General features: G+C 43.9%; 1 protein-coding gene across 11 annotated transcripts in view; it reads right to left on the bottom strand.

Annotated features, from left to right (window-relative positions):
* The window catches only part of HDAC5 (histone deacetylase 5), a 115,482-nt gene that overhangs the window by 14,457 nt on the left and 77,560 nt on the right, over positions 1-23,465 (bottom strand). For 7 of the 11 annotated variants that reach the window (XM_088470619.1, XM_088470622.1, XM_088470618.1 and 4 more), the window contains 18 exons: positions 23,004-23,172; positions 22,784-22,895; positions 22,408-22,538; positions 18,863-18,994; positions 18,585-18,697; positions 17,783-17,884; positions 17,478-17,655; positions 17,005-17,195; positions 16,707-16,919; positions 8,824-8,956; positions 5,704-5,837; positions 5,330-5,450; positions 4,797-4,849; positions 4,471-4,578; positions 4,290-4,345; positions 3,935-4,022; positions 3,702-3,821; positions 3,517-3,614 (listed from right to left, as the gene is read on the bottom strand). In XM_088470619.1, coding sequence (XP_088326745.1) covers positions 3,517-3,614; positions 3,702-3,821; positions 3,935-4,022; positions 4,290-4,345; positions 4,471-4,578; positions 4,797-4,849; positions 5,330-5,450; positions 5,704-5,837; positions 8,824-8,956; positions 16,707-16,919; positions 17,005-17,195; positions 17,478-17,655; positions 17,783-17,884; positions 18,585-18,697; positions 18,863-18,994; positions 22,408-22,538; positions 22,784-22,895; positions 23,004-23,172 — 2,252 coding nt within the window. The remainder of the gene's footprint in view (positions 1-3,516; positions 3,615-3,701; positions 3,822-3,934; positions 4,023-4,289; positions 4,346-4,470; positions 4,579-4,796; positions 4,850-5,329; positions 5,451-5,703; positions 5,838-8,823; positions 8,957-16,706; positions 16,920-17,004; positions 17,196-17,477; positions 17,656-17,782; positions 17,885-18,584; positions 18,698-18,862; positions 18,995-22,407; positions 22,539-22,783; positions 22,896-23,003; positions 23,173-23,465) is intronic. The other 4 variants (XM_088470616.1, XM_088470623.1, XM_088470615.1 and 1 more) reach the window with 4 other exon arrangements.

Consider the following 23,465-nt stretch of genomic DNA (forward strand, 5'->3'; position numbering starts at 1 on the left):
ATATGTCGTTCAGTGTGGTCACTGTGCAGTGTAGTGAACGACTGAACGATAACAATATTGTTCAGTCTTTTCACTGTTGGGTAGTGGATACCTGCCTTAACTGCCTGTGAGCTTTAGCCCTTTCTGAAACAACTGCAACCCCTATAAGGAGCTTAATCATTTGTAATACAGACTAAATGAGATTGGGTGACATCTCCTATTTGTGACAGATATTCATTAAAAGAGATAAGACAGTGGTCTACTTTGAAAAGTGAGAAGTATCTTTGGAGAGATGGCATTACATAAAATGCATATACAGAGCAGTGTACCCATTTATGGGTAAGCCCAAACAATATAAAGTGTCTTATTTTTGAGATTATGCACCTTCATATACCAAAAACAGTTTGTTTATTAGAATCCCTTTAGGATATACTTCATCAATTTATGCTGGGACTTCTAGTTCCACAGCAACTGGAGAGCAATGTTTTGTTCCTGTTGATTGCATATTGCTAAAGCAGCATTTTTCCTGATTAGAGATTTTAATTAAATTGGACTATAATTAAAATGGATATCTGACAAAGTAATATAAACAAAAAGAGGGTAACACGAAAGAAGGGAAAGATGAAGAGGAAAACAAAAGAACTGCAGAGTTAAGAAATACTGTAGAAGGAATAGAAACTAAATACTAGTACTACTAATGATAAATTCTAACAGCACATCTGGTCATTCTACCTAAGCACCGGGTGACTGCATTTGTGTATAGGAATATCCAGTCTTTCGGCTGTATATACAGAAATTACAGGGCACAATTCATGAGGTTAAATGATGTCTGAATAATACAAATATAGGTTATCGTTTAATTTAATTTTCTACTTTCCTAATCGATATCTAAGAGATCTCAATCAGATATGCACAAGAATCGATGGTCATTTTGAGCGAATAAACAATGTGTTTCAACCAAGGTCACCAAATTACCTTCTCACAACCAAAGCCAATGGCATTTTTTATTCTCTTAGACCCCGATTCAGATTGGGGAATAGCCTAAGATAGAGCAAGTAACTGTGCATCTTGGTAAAACCATGCTCCACTGCAGATGGAACAGATGTAAAATGTGCAAAGAGATTTAGATTTGGGAGGGGTGTGTCCAAACTGACATCTAAATTCCAGTGTACTGTATATATAAAGCATACTTGCCGACATTCAGCTCCCTCCTTCTGGGAGGGAGCTGAATGTCAGTTTACAGCAGGGGGCGTGGCCGCACTTTAATGTGATTGTGGGGTAGTGGGCCGGGGGCGCGGCTGCAAGATCGCACCATCGCGGCCCCGCCCCCTCTTCACAATGCCGAAATAAATGACATTGTAAAGCGGGGGAGCGGGGCCACGATGACGCAATTCAGCGCGAATCGCGTCACCGTGCCCCCCGCTGCGGGGTTTTGATATTAACTCTGCGGGGCATAGGGAGGGATGGCGGCTGCCAGGAGGCTTGCTTGCCTTTCCAGGGGGCCGGGAGCGGCACCCGATATTTGGGAGGCTCCCGTCCAAATCGGGAGGGTAGGCAAGCCTGATATAAAGCTGTCCTGCATTTGTAGGCTACATGCAAAAGCAGCCAGTATTTACCCTGCATGCAAAAAATGTATGTATTTGCACCCCTTGCATTGCAACATGGTTTGTCAAGGTATACAGTTACTTGCTCTATCTTACTCTATTCCCAAATCAGAATCAGGCCCTAAAATCTGCCTTTGACACTGTCAATCACCTGCTTCTTCTTCAAACTATCCACTCCATCAGTCTCCACGACTCTGCCTCTCTTAGTTCAGGTCTGACCTCAGTAACCGTTCCTTTTTTGCCACCACCTCTTCCATGTCCCTCCATTTCCTCTACATGTCAGTGTCCCCCAAGGTTCTATTCTTGGCCTCATCCTTTTCTCTTTCTACACTTCCTCCCTTGAAACCTCATCCTTTCTGCAGAATACACTGAAACTTACTTATTGAACTCCTCTCAGAATCCAGTTCAAACTCCTCACCTCTACGTATAAAGCCCTCAATCATTCCTTCACCTCCTACATTTCCACTGATTGCCCTGAACAATCATCCTGGTTGACCTGTTCTTTTTGTCAGTTCCAACTGTTCACCCCTCCTCTTAGTATATAAGCTCTTTCCTCTTGTTTTCCTCTTAGTACTACTCTTGCCACCTTTGCTCCTTGTCTTGTTTCTCTAAGTAGCCTCCTTGGATTCTGATACTGTATGCTCATCCTTACATTGGTTACAGACTCGTTGAGTGCTGAATTGCCTTTCAGTCCTTATTTACCACCACTTGCCCTACAAGTCACAGTCCTCTGCCTACTTAGTCTATCATTTGATTGCTTTGTGTTGTTGAATTTACATTGTATAGTACAATTACACTGTTTTTTTGTGTAATGTTTGCACAGTGCTGCGGACACTTTGGGGCAAATTTATTACAATCTGCATCTCAGATGCAGATGGGATGTGATAAATTTGCCAAAATACGCATTGCGATATTTTACTATATCGTAACCATGTGTGATATATCGCATGCCTGGACAAAGCTTGCGAGAATGCCCTGTCTATGCAAATCCTCTCCCCGCACATCTCAGGGTATTTTTCGCAAAATATACCCTGAGACAGCCTGCACATGTGCTGCTGCCCCCCTATCCCCCTCCCTCGCTCAGCTAATACTTACCTCCAGTTAGGTGGTCGGTGACCTTGTGAGCTCCTCTGTGATCCGGTCATCTGATGGCTGTGCATGACCCTGGTCATCTGATCCTTGCAATAAACTGAGGATGCCCCTGGGACTTCACAGCAACTCAGTTTACAGATCAGATGACCAGGGCACAGTGATCAGATGACCAGGGCACAGCGATCAGATGACCAGGGCACAGCGATCAGATGACCGGGTTACCGAGGCGCTCACTGCATCACCGATCACTGAATGAAGGTAAGTGTTTTGGTTATTTTTATTACTGTGATCAGCCTGTGGTGTATCAGACACACAGGCTGATCAAAGAAGTCTACTGCCGGCTCTGCTCTTCCTGTCAGCAGGCAGGAAAGGCTGAGCTAGAGTAGGTGAAATAGGGGGGAAGCCCGCATAACACCATTTCCAGATAGCGTTATTATCGCAGGGCTCCCTCATGGTGTTTTTTCACATATTACTTTAGTAAATTTGAACAGATCACATTTCCCATTACAAGTACTGGAAATGCTATCTGTTTACAAAATAAATGTTAATTTAAGGGCTTGGAGAAGAATTTTACGATTTCTCGTCCAATTGCCATTTCATACAATTCTGTGATACTAAAGTAATGTGAAAAGGGTGTGAAAACACCCATTTTCACTTTATTTTAGTAAAAAAAAAAACAATTAATAAATGCCCCTTTATGATGTCTTCAAAATAAAGATAATAATAATAATAATAATGCCTTGCAGGCAATTAAAATGACCTAAATGGCCAGTAGAATCCCAACTGATATGGGCACAAGTATAGGGTAAAGAATATGTAATTATCTCCAATCACACAATACCTAAAAGCAGCCAGGTATTCAGCATCCCCAACGGGGGGTTCCACGCCTCCTGTCCATGCAATGTTCACATTAAAGCCCACTCCACAACCAGCACCCACCTGTGAAACAGAGAAACATTATACAGTTACCTATTGATTCCATCACCTTACATTCTGGAGACAGACCTGACCTCCTCCTTAACCCACCTCCTCTGGAGAGCCACTGCCAGGGAAAAAGTTCCCATCATCATAACGGTGTAGTGATACATAGAGAACATTGGGGTCACTGTAGAAGGCCTGCTGAGTTCCATTACCGTGGTGTATATCCTATAAGGGGAACCGTTAGATCACAGACTTATTGTTACTAAATACTAATAGTAGTCTGTCATGTAAATGTCACACAGATGCCCAATGATCTCTATCAGTTTTCAGTAACTTACCCAGTCCACTATCAGAATGCGACCCACGTTCATCTTCTGACGTAGTAGTTTGGCTGCGATGGCTACAGAGTTAAAAAAACAGAAACCCCTAAAGGAAGAGGGGATAGAGAGATGGTCAGTGACAGGCCAGTGTGGAACAGAATGATTGGATATACAGAGAGAGAAATGAAGGCATATCTAGCAACTAAGGATAAAACATAAATACACCCAAAGATAGCCAAGACAAACTGGAACGGATGAGGGAAGCATAATTAAATTAAATGGTTTTAATAAGAGCAGGAGTGTATGTATGAGTATGAGTCTCTAATTACTGAGGCAGGGCCATCATATCTAGATGCCCTCTCATCATACTCACATGGCAACTGACTCCTCCGCATGATGTCCGGGAGGACGGATAACTGCAAATCCATTCTATGGAAATGAAAGTTACAAAGAATGAGAACCAATGGATTAAAGGAATAGAGTTTTGATGTTAGCAGGTAAAATGAGAAAAACATCTATGACATATTTACGCTACATTGCCCATAGCGACTCACTTTGAGTTCTCCAGATGCCACTTGAATTGCCAGCTCAAGGAGGGAGCCAACAGCCGTTCTCACCGCTGCCGGTGAGTGAAGTTCATTCCACACAGTGTCGCTATCTACCTGTTACACAAAAGACAATGTACTATATCAAATGGAGGACACTAAAGAGTATTAGGTGAAGTTTGATAAGAGTGAAGATGGGATGTGGGGGATCACTGGGCTTGACAATATCATTTATAGAAGGTCTTAAAGGAATTTCGTAAAGTAGAAAATGCAATCTAATAGAAGGAAGCATGTCTAAAATAAGTGTGCAGGGAAAGCTGTGTCTCATGACTTACCCCAATGCCACCACAGGGCAGAACTGAATACATCTTCTGAGAGAGAGGTCCTACTGGTCAGTAACATAAAATAAATTGAATAATGGAAGAAGAGGGTTTTAGGACAGAACAAGTAATACAATGTCACCCACCACTAATAAGTTCTAAATATATAAATTTGCAAAGCTATCCTAATGCTAGTCCGTCTCTATACAAATGTTTTACACACATATATATATATATATATATATATATATATATATATACAGATAAATATAATTTATATTGTTTTTGTTGTTCCTATGTAACTTTCATTTAACTTCTATCTCCCTACTAAAGCCTATCTGCCCTTTCCCTGCATCATGCCCACCCCCTGCCCACACAACTATCTGTTCTGCCCCTTAATCCCCCTTTTCATTGCTTACTTGCTCACTTACTGCCAAACAGTTAATTGTTCCGTTTTATATGGCCCAGGATCCCCATCCCAGGCCTGTTTTCTGCTACCTACTGTGATATCCCGGTTAACTATTCGGCCCTCCGTTTCACCCCCTCACCCAGTAGGTTCTTGCTCTCCAGTTTGTGGCGGCTCTGCGGGCTGGTCCCATACAACAGGGTGTGATGCTCAGCATGTACCGTCTGAATCTCGTCCAGCGTGGCCTTCCTGCCCCGCACGCGCTGTGACAGGGACATCATGTCACTCTTTGTATCTCACCCTGAAGACCGCCCCTAAGATATCCCTCCAAATACTCAGTGACAGCCATATATACAAGTCTTTTGTGCAGACATCCAAACATGTGTTATCATTTGCGCACATTCTACTATTTACATCAGTTCTCTCACTGACCCATTGTGTCACTTGTGTGACTGACAGACAAGTGTAACCCATTCACTCACATATGACCAACGGTCATATACCCCAAGAAATTACCTGGCATTTGCTCAGTAGACCAGTCTCCTGCAGGCGGGACCAGATACTCTGTATCCTCCCAGCATGCTCTGGGTGGTTATTGGTGTCCCCACACGTACACTGGTGTTTTAGCATCAGAGTGTCATAGACTAAGCCTGGGAATTAGATAAAAGCGTGACAGATGAGAAGAAAGTATATATGTGTGGAGTGACTGTCGTGTGTACTAAGAAATGTATGTTTAACTTTGTTATAGTTATTTGTGCATCAAATAGAAAACCTATAAAATTGCAATTCGAAAACCAAAATGTAAATAAATTCGGTGTCAAATGAACCTATTCAGGCTGCTCTGGCATATATAGTTTATGTGACTGAAACAGGTTATTCTGTTATAAACAGGTTATACTGTTCCTGCACTTCTAACATAGAGGAGTTACAGCATCAGCCATGCTATTGCAGTTTAGCTGGTTTATAATACAAAAAAGTCTTAAAATATCTGTAAACCTCTTATATCTGTATAAACAGGGAGCTAAGATTATATCACCACTTCAGTAACCTCTATATACAAAGAATAATGTAATGTAATAAAAAATATTTAAAACTATAAAAACTTCTTTATAGATTCAGGGGTCAAAAATTATGCTGCAGTCCATCACATTTATTGTGCTATAATCTGCTCTAAAAACCTTGAATAACATGAAACAGGCTCTCACTTATATAAGGCTAACAACAAACATGGTTTTGTGGATACTGTTTAGAGAATAATGTTAAAATGACTATGTAAAATATTTATCAAATAACAATACAAAAGCAAATATACCGGCACGCCACTGATCCTAAAGTTCAAAGTGCCCTGGTGCCCTCCTGTAGGTTAATATCATCACCCCATTCAAATGCAAATAACAAGTATGAAGGCGGCACTCACGGGTCTTAAGAGATGAATCACACTGACAAGTGTCTCGACTGGTTCTTGATAAAGGCCTGTGTGACCGAAACGTTGGACAAGATGAGACACAGTTGTCAGTGTGATTCATCTCTTAAGACCCGTGAGTGCCGCCTTAAAATAACAATTAGTAGCGCAAGAAGGGAAGGGGCGGTTCTGAGTACCCAGAAACCCCCCTGACAGACTGGAGTGCAGGTAACATGTTCTTAAGCCCCACCCCCTGATTCGCGTGTCAATATGGAGGAGGCGGAGAGTATATGACGTGCTTTAATTATATAGTCATTTGGCACTGCCCCCTCCTGATTGACACGCAAATCTTGACAAAATTGTTGTGAGGGGGCGGGGCTTAAGAACATGGTGGCAGCCTGCTAGATCCTGTCCCTATCAGATCTGCTGCAAGGTAAGTTTTTTGTAATGTATGTGACATATGTTTGTGTGTGGGTGTGCATGTAAGGTATGTGTGACATATGTATGTATGTGTGTGTCTATGTATGTGTGTGTATACAAATATATGTACAGTATGTATATCTACATGTCGTGTATATATATATATATATATATATATATACATACACACACACACACACACAACATGTAGAGGGGCACTCTCAGTTCTAAACATAAAGTGCCGTGGTGCCTTCCTTAGAATGATGCAGCAATGCAAACGGAACAGGCGGCTCCTTATTTAAAACGGCACCCGGAGTCAGTGTAAAGTGCCGCATGCTATACACTGACGTAGGGTGTCGTTTTAAAAAAGGAGCTCCAACCCGCCGGGAAGCAGCAGCTTGCAGAAGCCGCTGCTTCGTAAATCCTCCCGTAAATATCAGCCATGTAGCTCAGTTAAACTAAATCAGACTGGATCTACTATACTTATTGGGCCTGATTCAGGGATGGACGCAAATGCAGTGGTGACTGCGTCTTTGTATGCAGCAGCTGTACGAAAATATACAAATGTCGCAGCCGACAGGATTTGTATTGAGACACCCACTGGTGGCTTTGCAGATCTGTCGCTTGCGTACAGACACGCAACCATCACGGGCACATCGGTCAATCTGTGAACTTCTATGTAGCCATATGGTCAAACAGAATGGCCGTCAGAACTAAGGGGTATATTTACTAAGCAGTGTTAGGAGACAAGAGTGAAAAGTGATAAGGTGCCAGCCAATCAGCTCCTAACTGCCATGTCACAGGCTGTGTTTGAAAAATGACAGTTGGGAGCTGATTGGCTGGCACCTTATCATTTTTCACTCTGTCTCCTAACACTGCTTAGTAAATAGACCACTAAGTCGCTGCAACCTTAACAACTGCATACAGAATCGCAGTCGCAGGCTGTGACATGCCCCCAAAACGGTCACGACACGTATGCGTTTTAGTCGTCACTCCTCCATTAATTCGCACTATCTATATGGACTTATCAGCCCTATAATGCTTGGCAGCCAGGGCTGTAACTATGGGTGTGCGAGCGGTGCCACAGCACAGAGTGTAGGGCCCTGTGGGTGCCCCCATTGCTAACCCATAGCCCTTGCTTCTGGCACCCAGCATCCAGTATCACTACGGCAGGCTGACACTAGTAGACAGTGGTCAGTATTGCAGATTATTGCCAGTACTCCCTATCAGCTGGGGATGCCTGTGGGGACATATGCATCCTATGAGAGCTTCTTTTACTTCTTTACTATATATATTAGAAGTGACCCCAGATTTCTCCAACTGGTCTTAAAGCATTTTGTGACTGTATATAGTTAATGACTTTTAATATGCCTATAAATTACAGTAAAGGCTGTATTATCCTATATATTACAAAGCCATTATGAAGGTATGCAGTCGGGAAGCCGGCGGACCTAATTCTGACAGCCGGCTTTCCGACTGCTTAATCCCGGCGACGGTTAAATGACAGGCGTCCAAATCTAGATGGCTGTCATTTTACCGACGCCGGGAGACCGGCGCCCGGCATCCCGAACGAAGGGGTGCCGAGCGCGGATAGCCGCAGGGGGGTGGGGGGAGGTGTAGGGTTCCCGGGGGGGACTTAGGGTTAGGCACCACCCCAGGAGGTTAGGTTTAGGCTAGGGGAAGGGAGGGTTAGACAATGTTTGTTATTTACTGCCCTCATCTTGCAGTCTTCAGTGTAAGAAACTACAGGGGAGGCCAGCTAAACATACCGTACTAGTGATATAAAAGGCATTAATTAAGTTATGTTTACAAACCTGTGGTGCTGTGGACTCTGCGCCGTGGCTCTGTACTGCAGGAAGTGAGCGGAGCTGCAGGAGACGACTGTGTACGACTTAAAGCCGAATGAGGAAGGGAACCTTGATACAGAGGGAGCGTGTCTGGGAACAGCTGGGGAGTAGAGAGGTTTGTTATAAGAAGTTATAATATACAATAAGTTGTTTGTAAGGAAAATCTAAATAAGAATGGAGGAAGAGGTGATGGTTTCTGTACGAACACAAAGATTAACACAAGTTGGATATCAGTGTACATCCATTCACCTCTAAGAAGTTGTTCAAAGTACATCAGCACTGTATAACGGAAATATCTAAATAGCATCACAATTGTGCAAATGCTTTAAAGTTACTAACCATCTGTTTCCTATTTTATGTAATTTTTTTTTTTTAACTTGCCTATAAGTTAAACTTTCTAAGATGTGTTTGGCTAAGGTCTGACCCCCTTATTATATTTAAATCAGATTATCAGAATGTTCAGAGCATAGCCGATCAGATATTCTGAATGGTCACAACATTGGCATTGGGCTGCATGGGATAAGGGCAGTGCCAAGATATGAGGACAAGTGGAGGAAAGTAGGAAGCCACAGACTGAGAGAGTGAAGTAATGGCAGGAGCATGGCCTCTCCAAATACAGGTCAGTTATGTAAGGCTCCTGTCACACGGATGGGCTACATTGTGCAGTCAATTCACCTCTATACGAAACATTAAACTTATTTTTTTATAGATATTTAATATAATAAGTAATTAACAGGCCTAAAACTCAATGCTTCTTTAAATATACAAGTGCATATATTTGTCAGATAGGCACATTCTAAAGGTGTATATTTAGGCTGCACCTACTGTAGTTTGGCTGCTTTGCTGATACTCTGTAGAATATATCTGGTGGCAACAGTAAACATTTGCTACGTAACCTGCAAACACTTTATGACTAGCCCTTTATTAATATTTGTTATTACTACATAAAATACTGTTTAGCTTCATGCATGGATTACATTAGTAATGAGAAGGAAAAGATATTGGGATATTTGCTATACAAGTAGAAGTGGTCTAGACATGCAACAGAAACTACGAGACCTGATCTCTGGTCTTTCAGAGGGGACGAATAATTAACTCCTTTAGCAAGAATGGCTCAGATCTGTACAACTACTTCAGTCGGTCATTGCAAAATGTGGTATTATTGCAGAAACCCACATAGTGGACTGTAAATCCAACCCATGTATTTCCCCGTAAAGCCAAGTGCAATAGTATCAATATAGTTTCTCTGCTGTGGTTTTGCCATTCACAAAATGAGTCTTAACAAATTGCAAAGTTTTTATGTAGGGAAAGGTGTAATTAAGAGCAACAGATTGCCAGCTACAAAGGGCCTGATTCTGTGCAAGCGCCTGACCCGTACTGCACATGTGTAGTACGGGTCCTACATGTACGCACACAGTCTGGCAGCAGACTGTCAGTGATTGAAGGTCTGCTGCTGTTTGTGGGTTGGAGGGGGCGGCAATGGTCTTGGTTTCCCAAAACGGAGGCGTGTTGCAGCCATTGGGGGGAGGGAAGAGGCCAGGATCTCCGGCGACTGATGGAGATTTCCTGGCTTCTTCATCTGAACTGCAGCGGCCGCCTGCGTGACCCCATGGGTCACTTAGCCGGCCGATGTTCCCGCATATTCTCCGATGCTGCGTTGTACAACACAGCTCAGATAAGTAATGCATGCAGGAGGCGTGATGCCTCCTGCCACGCTACCATATTTACAAGGATCGCAATTGCAATGCTGCTTTGCAACTCTGTCCTCAGCTGAATCAGGCCCAAAGACTCATGTTGAAAGCTCCAAACTGTGTAAGACAGACACATCTTCTGTTCTATTCTATGTACTACCAATGTACCCTACACTTTGCTTTTAAAATGGTTTTGGTGTGACAGTCTCGGATCTCGGACCATGAAGGAGAAATTCCATCCAAAATTGGGCATTTCTAGGTGGATCTGGGTGATGTTTGGGCAGATGGTGGGTAGTGCTTATTTTTTTCATTTGATTGTCCGAATAGTTTTTTTTATTGCTATTAGAATTACTGACCTTTGCTGCTTGAGCCAGAAACTGGCATTGTGTTATTCTTATTTCAAACTACTATATACATATTGCATCATTGCGGCCCCACACCCTACTTACAATGCTAGGGAATGATTGCTGTGTCATGCACCCTGCACCTCCCACATCGGCAAGTATATGTACTGTACACTATAAAAGCAAAACCTGATTGAGATCCCATGAGGTCCTAGGAAAGACACCTTCTTCCTTTGTTTTTTTAAAAATGTTAAAACATGTTGGTGTAATCCCTAGACTGAAGCTTAGGTTCTCTAGTATTGTAAATTATCGAGCTTTTTATAAAACACACATATTGGGGGAGATGTACTAAGCTCTGGAAAGTGATACATTGTAAAGTGATAAACTACCAGCCACTCAGCTCCTGTCATGTTACTGGCTGTGTTTGAAAAATTACAGTTAGGAGATGATTGGTTGGTAGATTATCACATTTAATTTATTACTTTCCAGAGCTTAGTACATCTGCCCCTTTGTTGATACAGTGAATCCACTAATAATTATTATTAGTGGATTCAGTGTATCAACAATGTACAAAACTGTTAAATGAGAGAACTTTCCTACATTTTGCTGAAACCTAAAACCTGATACCTTCCTTGTCTGCCTTATTATATGTTCATCATTTTATATAATTATACATAAAGGCAAGAATCAGTGCTATGCCCCACTACTATGGATAATTAATAATAAAATACCTGGCAACATGTATATAACCAGTGGACAGTCCCCATGTTGTCAGCCAATTCAATGGAGCAGGGTATAAATAATAAACAAGGTATTATACAAAACTTTTATGAATCAGACAAACAGCAGAGTAGGTGAAAATACAGCTGTTTGCCCATAATATGCATGCACAGGTCACTTACTGAACTGCGTCAATGCAGACACTATTGAGCCAACCTCTTATTTAATTACAAGGTTTACCTGCTAGGACACAGCTCGAAAAAAAAATAGCATAAAAATGCAAAACTTATTGGAACCTCATGTATGTTTAATGAAGTCAGGAGAGTAGGTGGATATCAGGTCTGTCTTTATTTCATGTGATACATTTATACATTTTTAAATTACATTATATTTAATGTGCAAATAAATACAATATCAAAAGTGCAAAAAGACGTATCATCAGAAATAATGCCCGACATACCTCAGAGGACATGGGAAAAATAAATTTGCGGGCTGTTCAGCAGGCACATGCTGACACCTTTCATAGATGTACAGTCTCCATTTGATTTTTGCTGCATGTGGGATTACAATCAGGCAAATGGCTGTGTGGCTGTACATATTGCATAAGGAATACCCTGATCTGGCCAGGCCCTCTCATCAGAAGTGATATTTTGTAAGTCTGCATTAGTTGCCATCTTATTGCACCATGGGCCTGATTCAGATTTGGGAAAAAAATAATGGTGCATACACACGGTACAATAACAATGCACATTATGAACGATATCGACCATATTGTTATCGTTCAGATCATTCATCTTTTGGTGCCCAACGACCAGCGATGCGCGCGCACGTATGGACGATAACAATATCGTTCATCGCCCGTGCATGCAGGCCAACCTGCTCGATATCTTCGTTGGTGACCCGTCGTTGGTGGGTTGGTGGTGTGCTGGATGAACGATAATTATCATCCAGCACACCGGGAAGGTGCAGGACGATCAGTCAGCGATATCGTTATCGCTGACTGATCGTTCCGTGTGTACGCACCATAAGAAAGAGCAAGTAACTGTGCATCTTGGTAACACCATGCTGCACTGCAGGTGGGGCCGATTTAAAATGTACAGAGAGATTTAGATTTGGGAGGCGTGTGACATCTAAATTGCAGTGTAAAAATAAAGCTTCCCAGCATTTGTGAGCTACATGCAAAAGCAGCCAGTATTTACCCCACATGCAAAAAACTATGTCTTTATTTGCAGCCCTTGCATTGCAACATGGTTTGTCCAGATACACAGTTACTTGCTATTTCTTACTCTATTCCCAACTCTGACATTTGTTTCTAGTTTAAAAATTCGTTTTACAGACTACCTAAAAGGCGTTTCACCCCCAGAAAGTATAAAATCTCCTGAATCAGTAACATAACTAAAACCATTGCAAACCCATATTATATAGCATTACAATTTTTCACAGTATAGTATTTCAGAGTATCCCTGAAGAACGTTTAAGAACCCCCCCCAGAAATGTCTAACTTTATTATACACTTCATAAGACCCTGAGTGCCACCTCCTTTGTTCATGTTGTTCAGAGTAGTATAAAGAAGCACAGGGTATGACATGAGCAGTGTACAGCCAACATTACAATATCATTTCCTGCAATGCATTTTGCACAATATGAACTGCACACTCTACATGAACATAAGGAACAAATACTTTATTTTGTATTTTAAATATTAATTCTTGATAAATACTATTCATTATACAGTATAACATGTTATAGAGACTACAGCCAAATTGGAAGTGAAAATTAAAACGGACCTGTTAACTGCACACAAACAAGGCAGCCATTTTGTGTGCTTAACCAATATTCAACTCATGGATTCACTAGTAATATCACTGAGGCATGAGGTACACAATATAGTTGCCTACATTGCATTTAAATGACAGATGTAAAATTGGTAATTATGTATAGTGGTTAGATACATCAGATTGCAGCATTTGTCGTATCACAGAGGAGAATGCTATGGCAGCACATACTACAATTTATAAAGTCATAGTACATGTGAGAACAGCATAAGCTGCAAACAGTCCAGGCCCCTATACCCCTTAATTCATTATGATGTACATTTGCACATGTTTTATAATAAACATGTATTATCTGTATGCATGCAGCATTGTTCGTTTGCAAGTTTCAGTGATTAAAAAAAAAAAAGCTACCACTGACTCTATCCACTTCTAAACGCTCACTGCTTTCATTTCCAGCCTGCAGCCCCCCATTGCATTTTACAGCAGGTCAAGGGGGAGGAGGATGGTGTTAGTACAGACTGACTCACAGGAAGGAGGGGGGTTACATGAGTCATTAATGAATGACTCATACTCTGCTCTCCTCATCAATGAACTGTGCTCTTACATCAAAACACTGAGGGTACAAACTGCAATCATATTTTCCTTCAATCTGTATTTCCAAGCCCCCTCTCCTCTCTAGCAGATTATTTCTCCTGCCCTGGAGCAGAACAATCTTATTTCTGCCATGCAACTGCAGAACATTCCTTCTCCTGCCCTCCAACTGCAGAACATTCCTACTCCTGCCCTGCTACCTCAGAATATTCCTCCTCCTGGCCTGCAACTGCAGAGTATTCCTCCTGCTGCCCTGTAAATGTAGAACACCTCCACCTGACTTGCAATGACAGAACATTTCTCTGCCAGCTTTGTACCTGCAGAACAATTCCATCAAACACTAACATTTTCTTGTCCCATATTCTCATCTTTGTTCTCATAGTGGGCAGGATGTACTAAGAATCGCTTTAGCATTGCGGTACATTCTCCCTGACTTCTGGTACATACCACGGTTCATTACCGCGGTATGTACCAAGAATTTCACAAAGGACAGTTCTCCTGATAAGAGCTGTCCTTTGCGATGCTGCCGGGCAGAGGGACTGGTTTAATACCCAGAAGTACCTCTAGTGACCTGCGCATGTGCAGAAGGACACCAGCCGCGGGTCTCATGGGAGGGATCTGATCGGATCCCTCCCAGCCTGGAGCGTCCTGATAAGAAGCCCATAGGCTTCTATTGGGTAACACCACCTGAAGGTGGCGTTACCCATCGGGACAAAGCACGGAATGCATCGCATTCCAGGTGCTTAGCACATTCGGGGAATTCGGTAAAACCCCAGAAAACTGCATTTTCGAGGGTTTTACCGAATGTTTACCTTTAGTACATCCCGCCCTATCTTAGTATTACTATTCAACGACATGTACAATAAAAACAGTGACGTGCGGTGAGGTAAATGGCTGGGAAGGCACTGGCTAGTATCAGAGCCAGATTACCAACACACATATATGAACCCGAGGGTTCATGTGGGCATTATACAAAGGTGCAGCAGTATATAGTGCAGGAAATTTGGTGAGTTTTGATCAGGGATGTGCGGAATAGGTAGACAAGGGTTGCAGTGCCTCACCTGCCATAGACTTATTACTCCAGAGTTTTGACTATAAAAATTATTAGAATAATACAAAGAAGATATTTATAATATTTTCTTTACATTTTTCTTATCATTTTTATAGTGAAAACTCTGGAGTATACCTAAGTATGACAGGAAAGGCTCTGCCTCACCTGACCGCACATCATTGAATAAAACGCACCTAAAGATATATGTATGAAATATGATTTTGTATATAGACTTCACAATCTTCCTGCATTAGTTTGACAGGTTCGATTCCCACCACGGCCCTACCTGTGCAGAGTTTGTATATTCTCCCTGTGCTTGCGTGGGTTTCCTCCGGGTACTCCGGTTTCCTCCCACACTCCAAAAAATATACTGGTAGGGTAATTGGCTCCCAACACAAATTAACCCTAGCGTGTATGTGTGTGCACATGTGATAGGGAATATAGATTGTAAGCTCCACTGGGGCAGGGACTGATGTGAATGGCCAAATATTCTCTGTAAAGCGCTGCGGAATATGTGTGCGCTATGTAAATAACTGGCAATAAATAAATATATATATGCACATTGGTTCATTGCCATTTGGATTATTTTTGCTTATTTTAAAAAAATATATATGCCTGTAGACTGGTTTGTCAAATAAAACAATATTTTCATACTTGAAGGAATGTGTGGCCTGTTTAAGTCTGTCTGTAGTTGCTACATAGTGGGGGCAGCTATTTTGTAGGCGGAACCAATACAAGCTATTAATTCGCTAACAGTGCAAAGTGCTCCATGTCTCAGTAATGTCAATGGCTCCCAGTGATGTGGACAGCTCTATGGGCCTGATTCAGAGCCGCTCGTAAGCGGCCGCTCGTTCGCTCCGAGCGATGTTCGCACATCTGCGCATGCGTATGGGTCGTAATGCGCATGCGCCAACCAGTCATTGCGGTCGGAAATCGAGTGCTCGCAAAACAGCGAGTGCCTGCTAATTCTGAGTGACAGGATGAGGCGTTTGTGGGTGGTAACAGGGGAAGGTACTTGAAAACAGGGAGTGGTGATCCGAACGCAGGCGTGCCAAACGATCAAAACGGGCGTTTTAAGGGTGTGCATAATTAACAAAGCAGCGTCATCGACCACGTCACTTGGTTGTTTCTTAGCCTGAACTGTTCGCATTATTGCGGTAGGAAAATCCTACCACAAGCACTGCGAGCAGTTCAGACGCCTTTCGATGTACTCGATTAATCAAATAAATAGCGGAGATGACGTAGGATGCGAGCGGCCAGGGGGCGTCTTTACAAAATAGCGAGCGCATGTTTCGTTCGCTCGCTCGCTCAGACATAGAGGTGTCAACAGACCGCAAAGAGCGAGCGCTCAATTTAAATAGCCGGCCCCTTTTTCTGAACGAGCGAGCGCAAATAGCGTCCGGCTCTGAATCAGGCCCTATGGTCATAAAATGGCTCCCTCCACTGGGTATAGACAAAAAGTATTCATCTTTTTTCCATGATCATTCAGCCACTAGGGGCACTGTTTCATTAGAGTCTTCTGTTAATATGTAATTTTGCCTCACCCAAGGAGGCACATCTATCTACTAAAGAATTAACAGCCCATCCATTCTTCTAGCAAGTTTGTCCAACCTCGCTTCCCAATAAAGCATATATTTTCTATTTTGTATGAGCTGCATCCTTCTTGAATTATCCCCACCTTTTTGAATGCATGCTCTGAACCATTGGTCCGTCCCTCTTCACTATCATCTTCTTCATCCTCTCCTCCTTCTTCCTCTTCTTGCGTTCCTTCACTCTCTGTTCCCCCATCCAGAGTGAAGACAGCGCGACACCGATCCCCCCAGTCCTGTTCTGTCAGCTCCTCTTCTGTTTCCTCTGGGTGAGTAGGTGGCTGGCGTATTCCTTCCACAGTCTGCTAGGAACAATAAAGTTTGTTTTAGACATATATTCATAAGGAAATTTGAATTAAAGGCATACTTCTAGCTAATCCCAAATACCTTGCTGAGCTGCTGTTGGTCAAGATAGTGCTGGTGCTGAAGGACCAGTTGCTGGAGGGCCTGAGGGCTTTGTGGGAGAGGGGAGGACTGTGTGCGACTCAGAGGACGATGTCGGGGGCCCTTTGTGACCAAGCGTAGGGAACTGGACACGCGCTCTCCCCCCACCAGGGGGGACTGACCATGCAGCGGGACTGAGACATGAACAGAACGCATGTTACAAGAGACATTGTGCTGACTGTATTTAACTAGGTAAAGTAAACAAAGTGAGCAAATACATTATACAAAGCAGGGAATGATAAAGACTTGTGAATAACATACAGTAAAAACATTTTGAGGGTAAATTAAAAAACTTGATACATTAATAGTGTGATAATGAAAGTGGGAAAAGAGGAAAGTGACAATAAAAGGTGGAGAATTACACACAAATGTGGCAAATTAAAAAGTCAAACATATTATGGAAGAAGAATATCAACCTGTTATAAGGGCACTCTGCTGTCTCGCTTGCTCCAATAAAAGTACATGCTGCAGGAGCGAGGGAGCCCCCAGACTTATCTCCCCTCCATCCAGGGTGGGGAGTGGTGCAGTGCTGATGAAAGGACCACCTGGCCGTAGGCTTTGGCGCTCTGACCCCTCCTGGGAGGTGAACTGGCCCTGAAGGGAGAATGTAAAGTTAATACAACATCATCCATTATTACTTTTTCTTTCAATCAACATCCTTTAAGATATATCATGATGATATAACAACAACTCAGTTTGATCCTATGAAACTGATACTCACAGTGAGGTTGCTGGCGCTTCCATGCAGGCAGATGTTGGGTAATGACGGAGAAGTGTATAGCCCTAACGGCCCTCCCGTTCCATCCAAGGTGAGAATTCTCTGCTGAGAAAGCAAATGCAGGTAAATAGAGAACAGAACACTGGGCCTGATTCAGAGGAGGATGGATTTGGAACATTGGGTGGCACCTGATGGTATAAATTTGAGCATGGGTCTGAGACGCAATGCGAATGCATCCCGATTGGTTACCGCCGACAGACACATATCGGAATTGCAAGGAGATCAATACAATTTCGATAGGTATTCCTGGGTGATGACTGGTGGGTGGCTTCCATCGCCGGACGTGTCAGGGCATACTGGTGTCAGGGACTGAATCAAAAGACGCAGTTCCATTGGCATTGGCGACCATGTACCGTTAGACATTCTGAGAAAACATAGGACTGCGCTAATGCTTGTTGATGCGGCCGATGCCTGCTCGATGATGCGACTTTCAGTGCACCATAGTGGAGTAGAAACGCAGCCGATGGGTGTCTCAGTAAGAAGTCCATCAGCTGCGACATTAGCATAAATTCGCAGTAACGGCTGCAACAAAAGTCTCAGCCGCTACTGCACCTCCTTCCACCTCTGAATCAGGCCCACTATTACTGACCTCTAATACCAGGCACAAACTCATTTCCCCCTTCCTCTCCAAAAGAAAAAAAAACACATACAAGGCCTTTCCCACCATCTTCCTACCTCTAGGCCACCTTGCAACTGTCCATTATATTGCATCATTATACATTGCTGAGCCTTTGTTTCACTTTACCTCACTAACAATATTCGGAACACTCCCGGTCAGTCCGTTTTCACAGATGGCACTATTTGAGCTGTTTGGGGAGCTGGGTCCTGAACCCGGGGCACTATTACATACAGAGGAAACTGCAAGAAGATTTACAACACATCAATGAGGGACATTTTGGAGGTAAGACATGACAGCTAATGAGGACTGAGAGAGGCAAGGTGAAAGACAATGAGGGACTCAGAAAGTGAGATGAAGGCAATGAGAAGTCACATTGGGAATTGGGGTAGAGGATGGATGCATACCCTGAATCTCAATAGCTCTCTTCTTGAATGCACTGATGACTGTTCCATCCTTCCTGCGGAGAAGAGGACTACTACGTCTTTCTGCGACTTTCTGCTTTAACCGTGAGCGAACCTTTAAATTTGGCTCAGAAGCTGAAAGGGAGGACAAACAAGGAAAATGTGTCAAGGAGACTCCCTGAAACGGTGGTTATCCCTGACTCCCTGAAAAGTCTAGCAATCTCCCTGAGGCTGGGCTGGGTGTGTGCAATACAGTGATGATGTCATCACTCTCTACCCAACATGAAGGAAACACTGGGAAGAAGAATTAGAAGGATTTGTGCTACAAGAAAATGGTGGCCCAAAGCTGAGAGAAGAATTACAGGTGGTTTGTGCCCTAGGTGTTGATTTACTGGAGATGATATAGCGAGTAATTTAAGATGCTACAAAATGGTAGAGTGCAGCATATGTGAACGCAGTCACACTGATGGTAAAACATCTTGCATTAGTGTATACATGGGCTAAAGAGCAGACTTATATCTGGTTGTTCTTTCTATGCAGATTTTTTTGAGTACTTGGTAAAAATCTCGGCCTCCTATCGCATTTGCAAACTTCTCTCATTGGGCGGGATGTACTAAGGTTGCGGTGAACATTCCACGACTCACCGCAACCTTACTAATCGCATATGTACTAACATATGCGATTAGAATCGCAAATGACTGCTCTTGCGATAAGAGCTGCCCTTTGTGAAGCAGCCGACGCCGGGTGAGCGGTCTCCGTGGGACCCCGCCCCCTCCGAGCCCCGGGAACTTCCTGCTGGTGACTTGTGCAGGAAGTCCCGGGCTCCTCCTCCTCCCTGCACCCGGAAGAAGATTAGGAGGAGGTGGAGGCGAAGGACCTAGGAGGAGCATGTGCCAGCACGCAGGACACTCAGGTGAGTGAGGGCCAGGGCTGGGCAACTGCGGGGCGGCGGCGAAGCACTGGGTGCGGGATGCGGTAGGAAGCCCATAGGCTTCTATGGGGTAAAGCCAGGTTTTTCTGGTGTTACCCTCCGCACCGATAATAGGGTGGCCGAGGCTTAGTACATATGGAAATGCGGTAAAAACCCCAAAACTGGGGTTTTACCGCATTTTTCCTTTAGTACATCCCGCCCATTATCTAGTAATGGTTATATGTATGTCAATTTCTATGACTTGCCTCTAATCGATGAACAGTATTTGCCTTTCTCACACCTCCCTGTAATGTTTTTCCAAAAGTAGGCAAATATGATGTCAAGTTGTCATTGTACATTAGAAAGCAGTGCAAATTGAAATAAACTGATAGAGGGCCTGATTTACTACCGATCACAACTGCTGATTGTTGTGTTCTGAGCATGCCTATGCATCGCAGTGAGCGTGCGTGAAGAGTGCACTGCGATCGGGACTGCGATTACAGTGACTACAGACCCATCACAGAGTGATTGACAGAAAGTACCGTTTGGAGGTAGTAACGGGGGGAGTCGGCAACACACATGGGGCATGCGTAAATTACCCACTGCGATGCCATACAGAGCTTGGGATATCACTGCATGCGATGAGATTAGCTATTTCTTAGTAAGGTCAGACCTTGTGCAAGTGTGCGTGAGGCTGTGATGGTATTCGATGTTACCGATGGTTTCGCAGTCTTGCTAAGTATTACGGATGTATGTAAGGTAAAGGGGGGTCCTTATGTTAGGCTTGCGATGGCATTGCGATTGCAATCATTAGCATATCTTCGCAGTGAGAATGCTTGCGTAATCGCTATTGCAATCCTTACTGAATCAGGCCCAGAGTTAGAATGGAGCACTTCAATAATTGTAATATTTTCTTTGATGTACTTGTGAGTACATTGTGAGAAGGGAGACTGTGTGGGAGGTGACTCTGAGAGGCTGACACAGTCAGAAGGGAATGACAGTGCAGAATGTACCATACAGCATATAGTATAACAGAATGATATGGCTAAAAGATTATCATGTATTGCTATTGTTTCATTAATGACATAAGCAAAGCATTACAATTCCCCTTGCACTCAGAAAGAGCAGCTCGTTAGCACACAGGGCCTGATTCAGACCCGCTCACAAGCGGGTCGATGGTGGCCCAGTGCGCATGCGCACGACGGAGCCGGCAAACCGTCGCTCCGGGTCTCGTACCAAAGGGGGCGTGCTGTCGATGTGACAGCACGCCCCCTTTGGTGGGTGGGCCGGGGGAGTGGCTGCCCAAACGTAGGCGTTCCCATGTGAACGCCTCTGTTTGGGGGCGGCCCCACTGACATCATGAGTGATGTCAGTGGGAGAGCTTTCGGCTCTGTGAGAGCCGAAATCTCTCTGGGGCTTGCGGCAACGAGACCCTACCACAAGTGTCTCGTCGCAAGCCCGATGGTCGCGATGGTCTTGACCATCTTCCTGGCTGCTCGCTATAGCTGTGGGTGGTAACCCACAGCTATGCGAGCGGCCTAGAGACCGCTCTAAAAAAACAGAAGGCCGGTCCTGATTCAGAGCGAGCACTCTGTCAGAGTGTCCGGCTCTGAATCAGGCCCACAGTTTCATCCTTATCATTATTGTTATCCTTTATTTATATGGCGCCACAAGTGCACCCACCCACATCCATGAACATGCCCAGTCTGTCGTTATCGGCAGATTGACCGGCATGTTCAGATGATGATTGATGTGGGAAACGACCAGCAGGAGCACGCACCGCTGGTCGTTCCCGACATTGTAGTGCACAATTTGTGCACGAATAATGAGTGATTGAACTATTACGATGTTATAATTGTTCAATCTCTCATTAAAATCGCCTAATAGATACGCGGCTTAAGTGTTAGGTGCCCTAGTGGGGAGTAAGGAGTAGATGACAGTATAAGTAAGGAGAAGCACAAGAGGGTAGAGATCCTTGCATATAAACATGTGTTATTGACTCTTACAATCACCAGGTTAGATAAAGTAACATAAAAAATATTAAAAACAGACATTATGGAGCTGATTCTGAGTTGCACACAAATTGGCGGCCGCCCGTCAGTGAGTTTAAGCAAATGTCGCTACAAACTCCTTCCCTTGTGTACATCTATGCGGCTGAATGTGCAAGGTCTGAGAAACCCACTTTTAGCACACGAGCACGCTGTAATACCCATTGGTGCGTCCTTATACGCCATAATCGGTGGCACCATCAAAACTTGCTCCAGCCCTATGGCAGGTGCAGGTTCTCCATGTGACCAAGGCCTCCTGTGCCAGCGTCTGGGCACACAGCCGCTTGCACTGACTCGCCCGTGACCCTCCCATAATATGTGCACTGAAAGGACCATTTCTGCGTGCACTAGTAGCCACCTCCCAGTCACCACCTATCACTTTTCCACCACATTTCTGATACTGTCTGACCTGATCGTAAAAGCATCTTTGTGCGCCGTAGGAGTTTTCAGAAGTTACAAATAATCGCTGAACTACATGAACGCGTTGCGTGTGACTCAAAATCAGGCCCTATTTGTGAACTGTTCATAACAATGAAAATGTGACAAGGCAGAGCATACATCTCACATCATCCCAGCCCCAGCTTAGTTACCTGTCTTGCGCAGGGGGAAGTCATCTCGCCCGTCGCAGGTTGCCAGGAGAGGCAGCTTGTAAGAGGGGGGTGTAGCTGGTGACCCAGCCTGAGGGGGGGAGCTGTGGTCCAGTGAGGTATGGTGAGTGCCCCTAGAAAGACAGACATGTAGAAGAGATTGGCAACATGTTGAGAGGAAAGACTGAGAGTTAGACATGACAATATGATAGAAAGTAAACTATAAGTGGCAATGAGGTCAGTGTTAGACGGAAGGAAGGAACAGACAGATGGAAAGCAAACAGTAAGAATGATTGTAGAGGGGTTTTCTAGATGAGTGAGATTTGTGGGAATGCGGTAAAAAAAGGAAACAAGGAAAGAGCAGCAGTAACCAGCTCACCAACACTTGGGGTGCTGTAGGATGGAATGGTTGGCACTCCCTGGCACCTCCTTAGATTTGCTGAGCAGAAATTCCTGTAGCTTCAGTTTCACCTCTGTGCTGGCTATGGCACCTTGGAAGGACACAAAGGGCAATGGGAACACAAGACAACAGGTTAAAGAGCACCACAGCACAAACATGAAACCTGTAACCCCCATTCTGATCCAGCCCCCCCCTTCACCTCTGTCTGTCCACTCTCCCTTACTCTCTTTGCTCTTCTCTTTGTTCCTCAGTATCAGGAGCTGCTGCTCCAGCCTCTGTTTCTCAGCCTCCTCCTGTCTCTGCCTCTCTCGTTTTCTTTGTTGCTCCAGTTCCTGCTGCCTCCTGGCTGCCAAGATCTCTTGCTGCTGCTACATGTGGAGGACAAGCAGGGTAAGGGTATTCATGGAGAAAACACTTGAGGATACAAGAATTATGTTCTTTAAAGTGTTACGACTAATTCTCAGTCATGCTGCAGCTTAGGGGGCACTGCAAGTGATCTTGCAGACACCGATTGGCACATGTTGAGAACAAATCCTGCACATGTGCAAATAGGCTACCATCGGAGTTGTACGTAGACCATCGGATTAGCAAACAACTCTGAATCAGGCCCTGAGTTTCCATCTACTACGTGGACAGCAGAAAAAGGCAATTCCAGTAAAAG

The sequence above is a fragment of the Taudactylus pleione genome, unplaced genomic scaffold (assembly GCF_031769625.1).
Source record: "Taudactylus pleione unplaced genomic scaffold, aTauple2 ptg000102l, whole genome shotgun sequence".
In the NCBI taxonomy this organism is placed as follows: domain Eukaryota; kingdom Metazoa; phylum Chordata; class Amphibia; order Anura; family Myobatrachidae; genus Taudactylus; species Taudactylus pleione.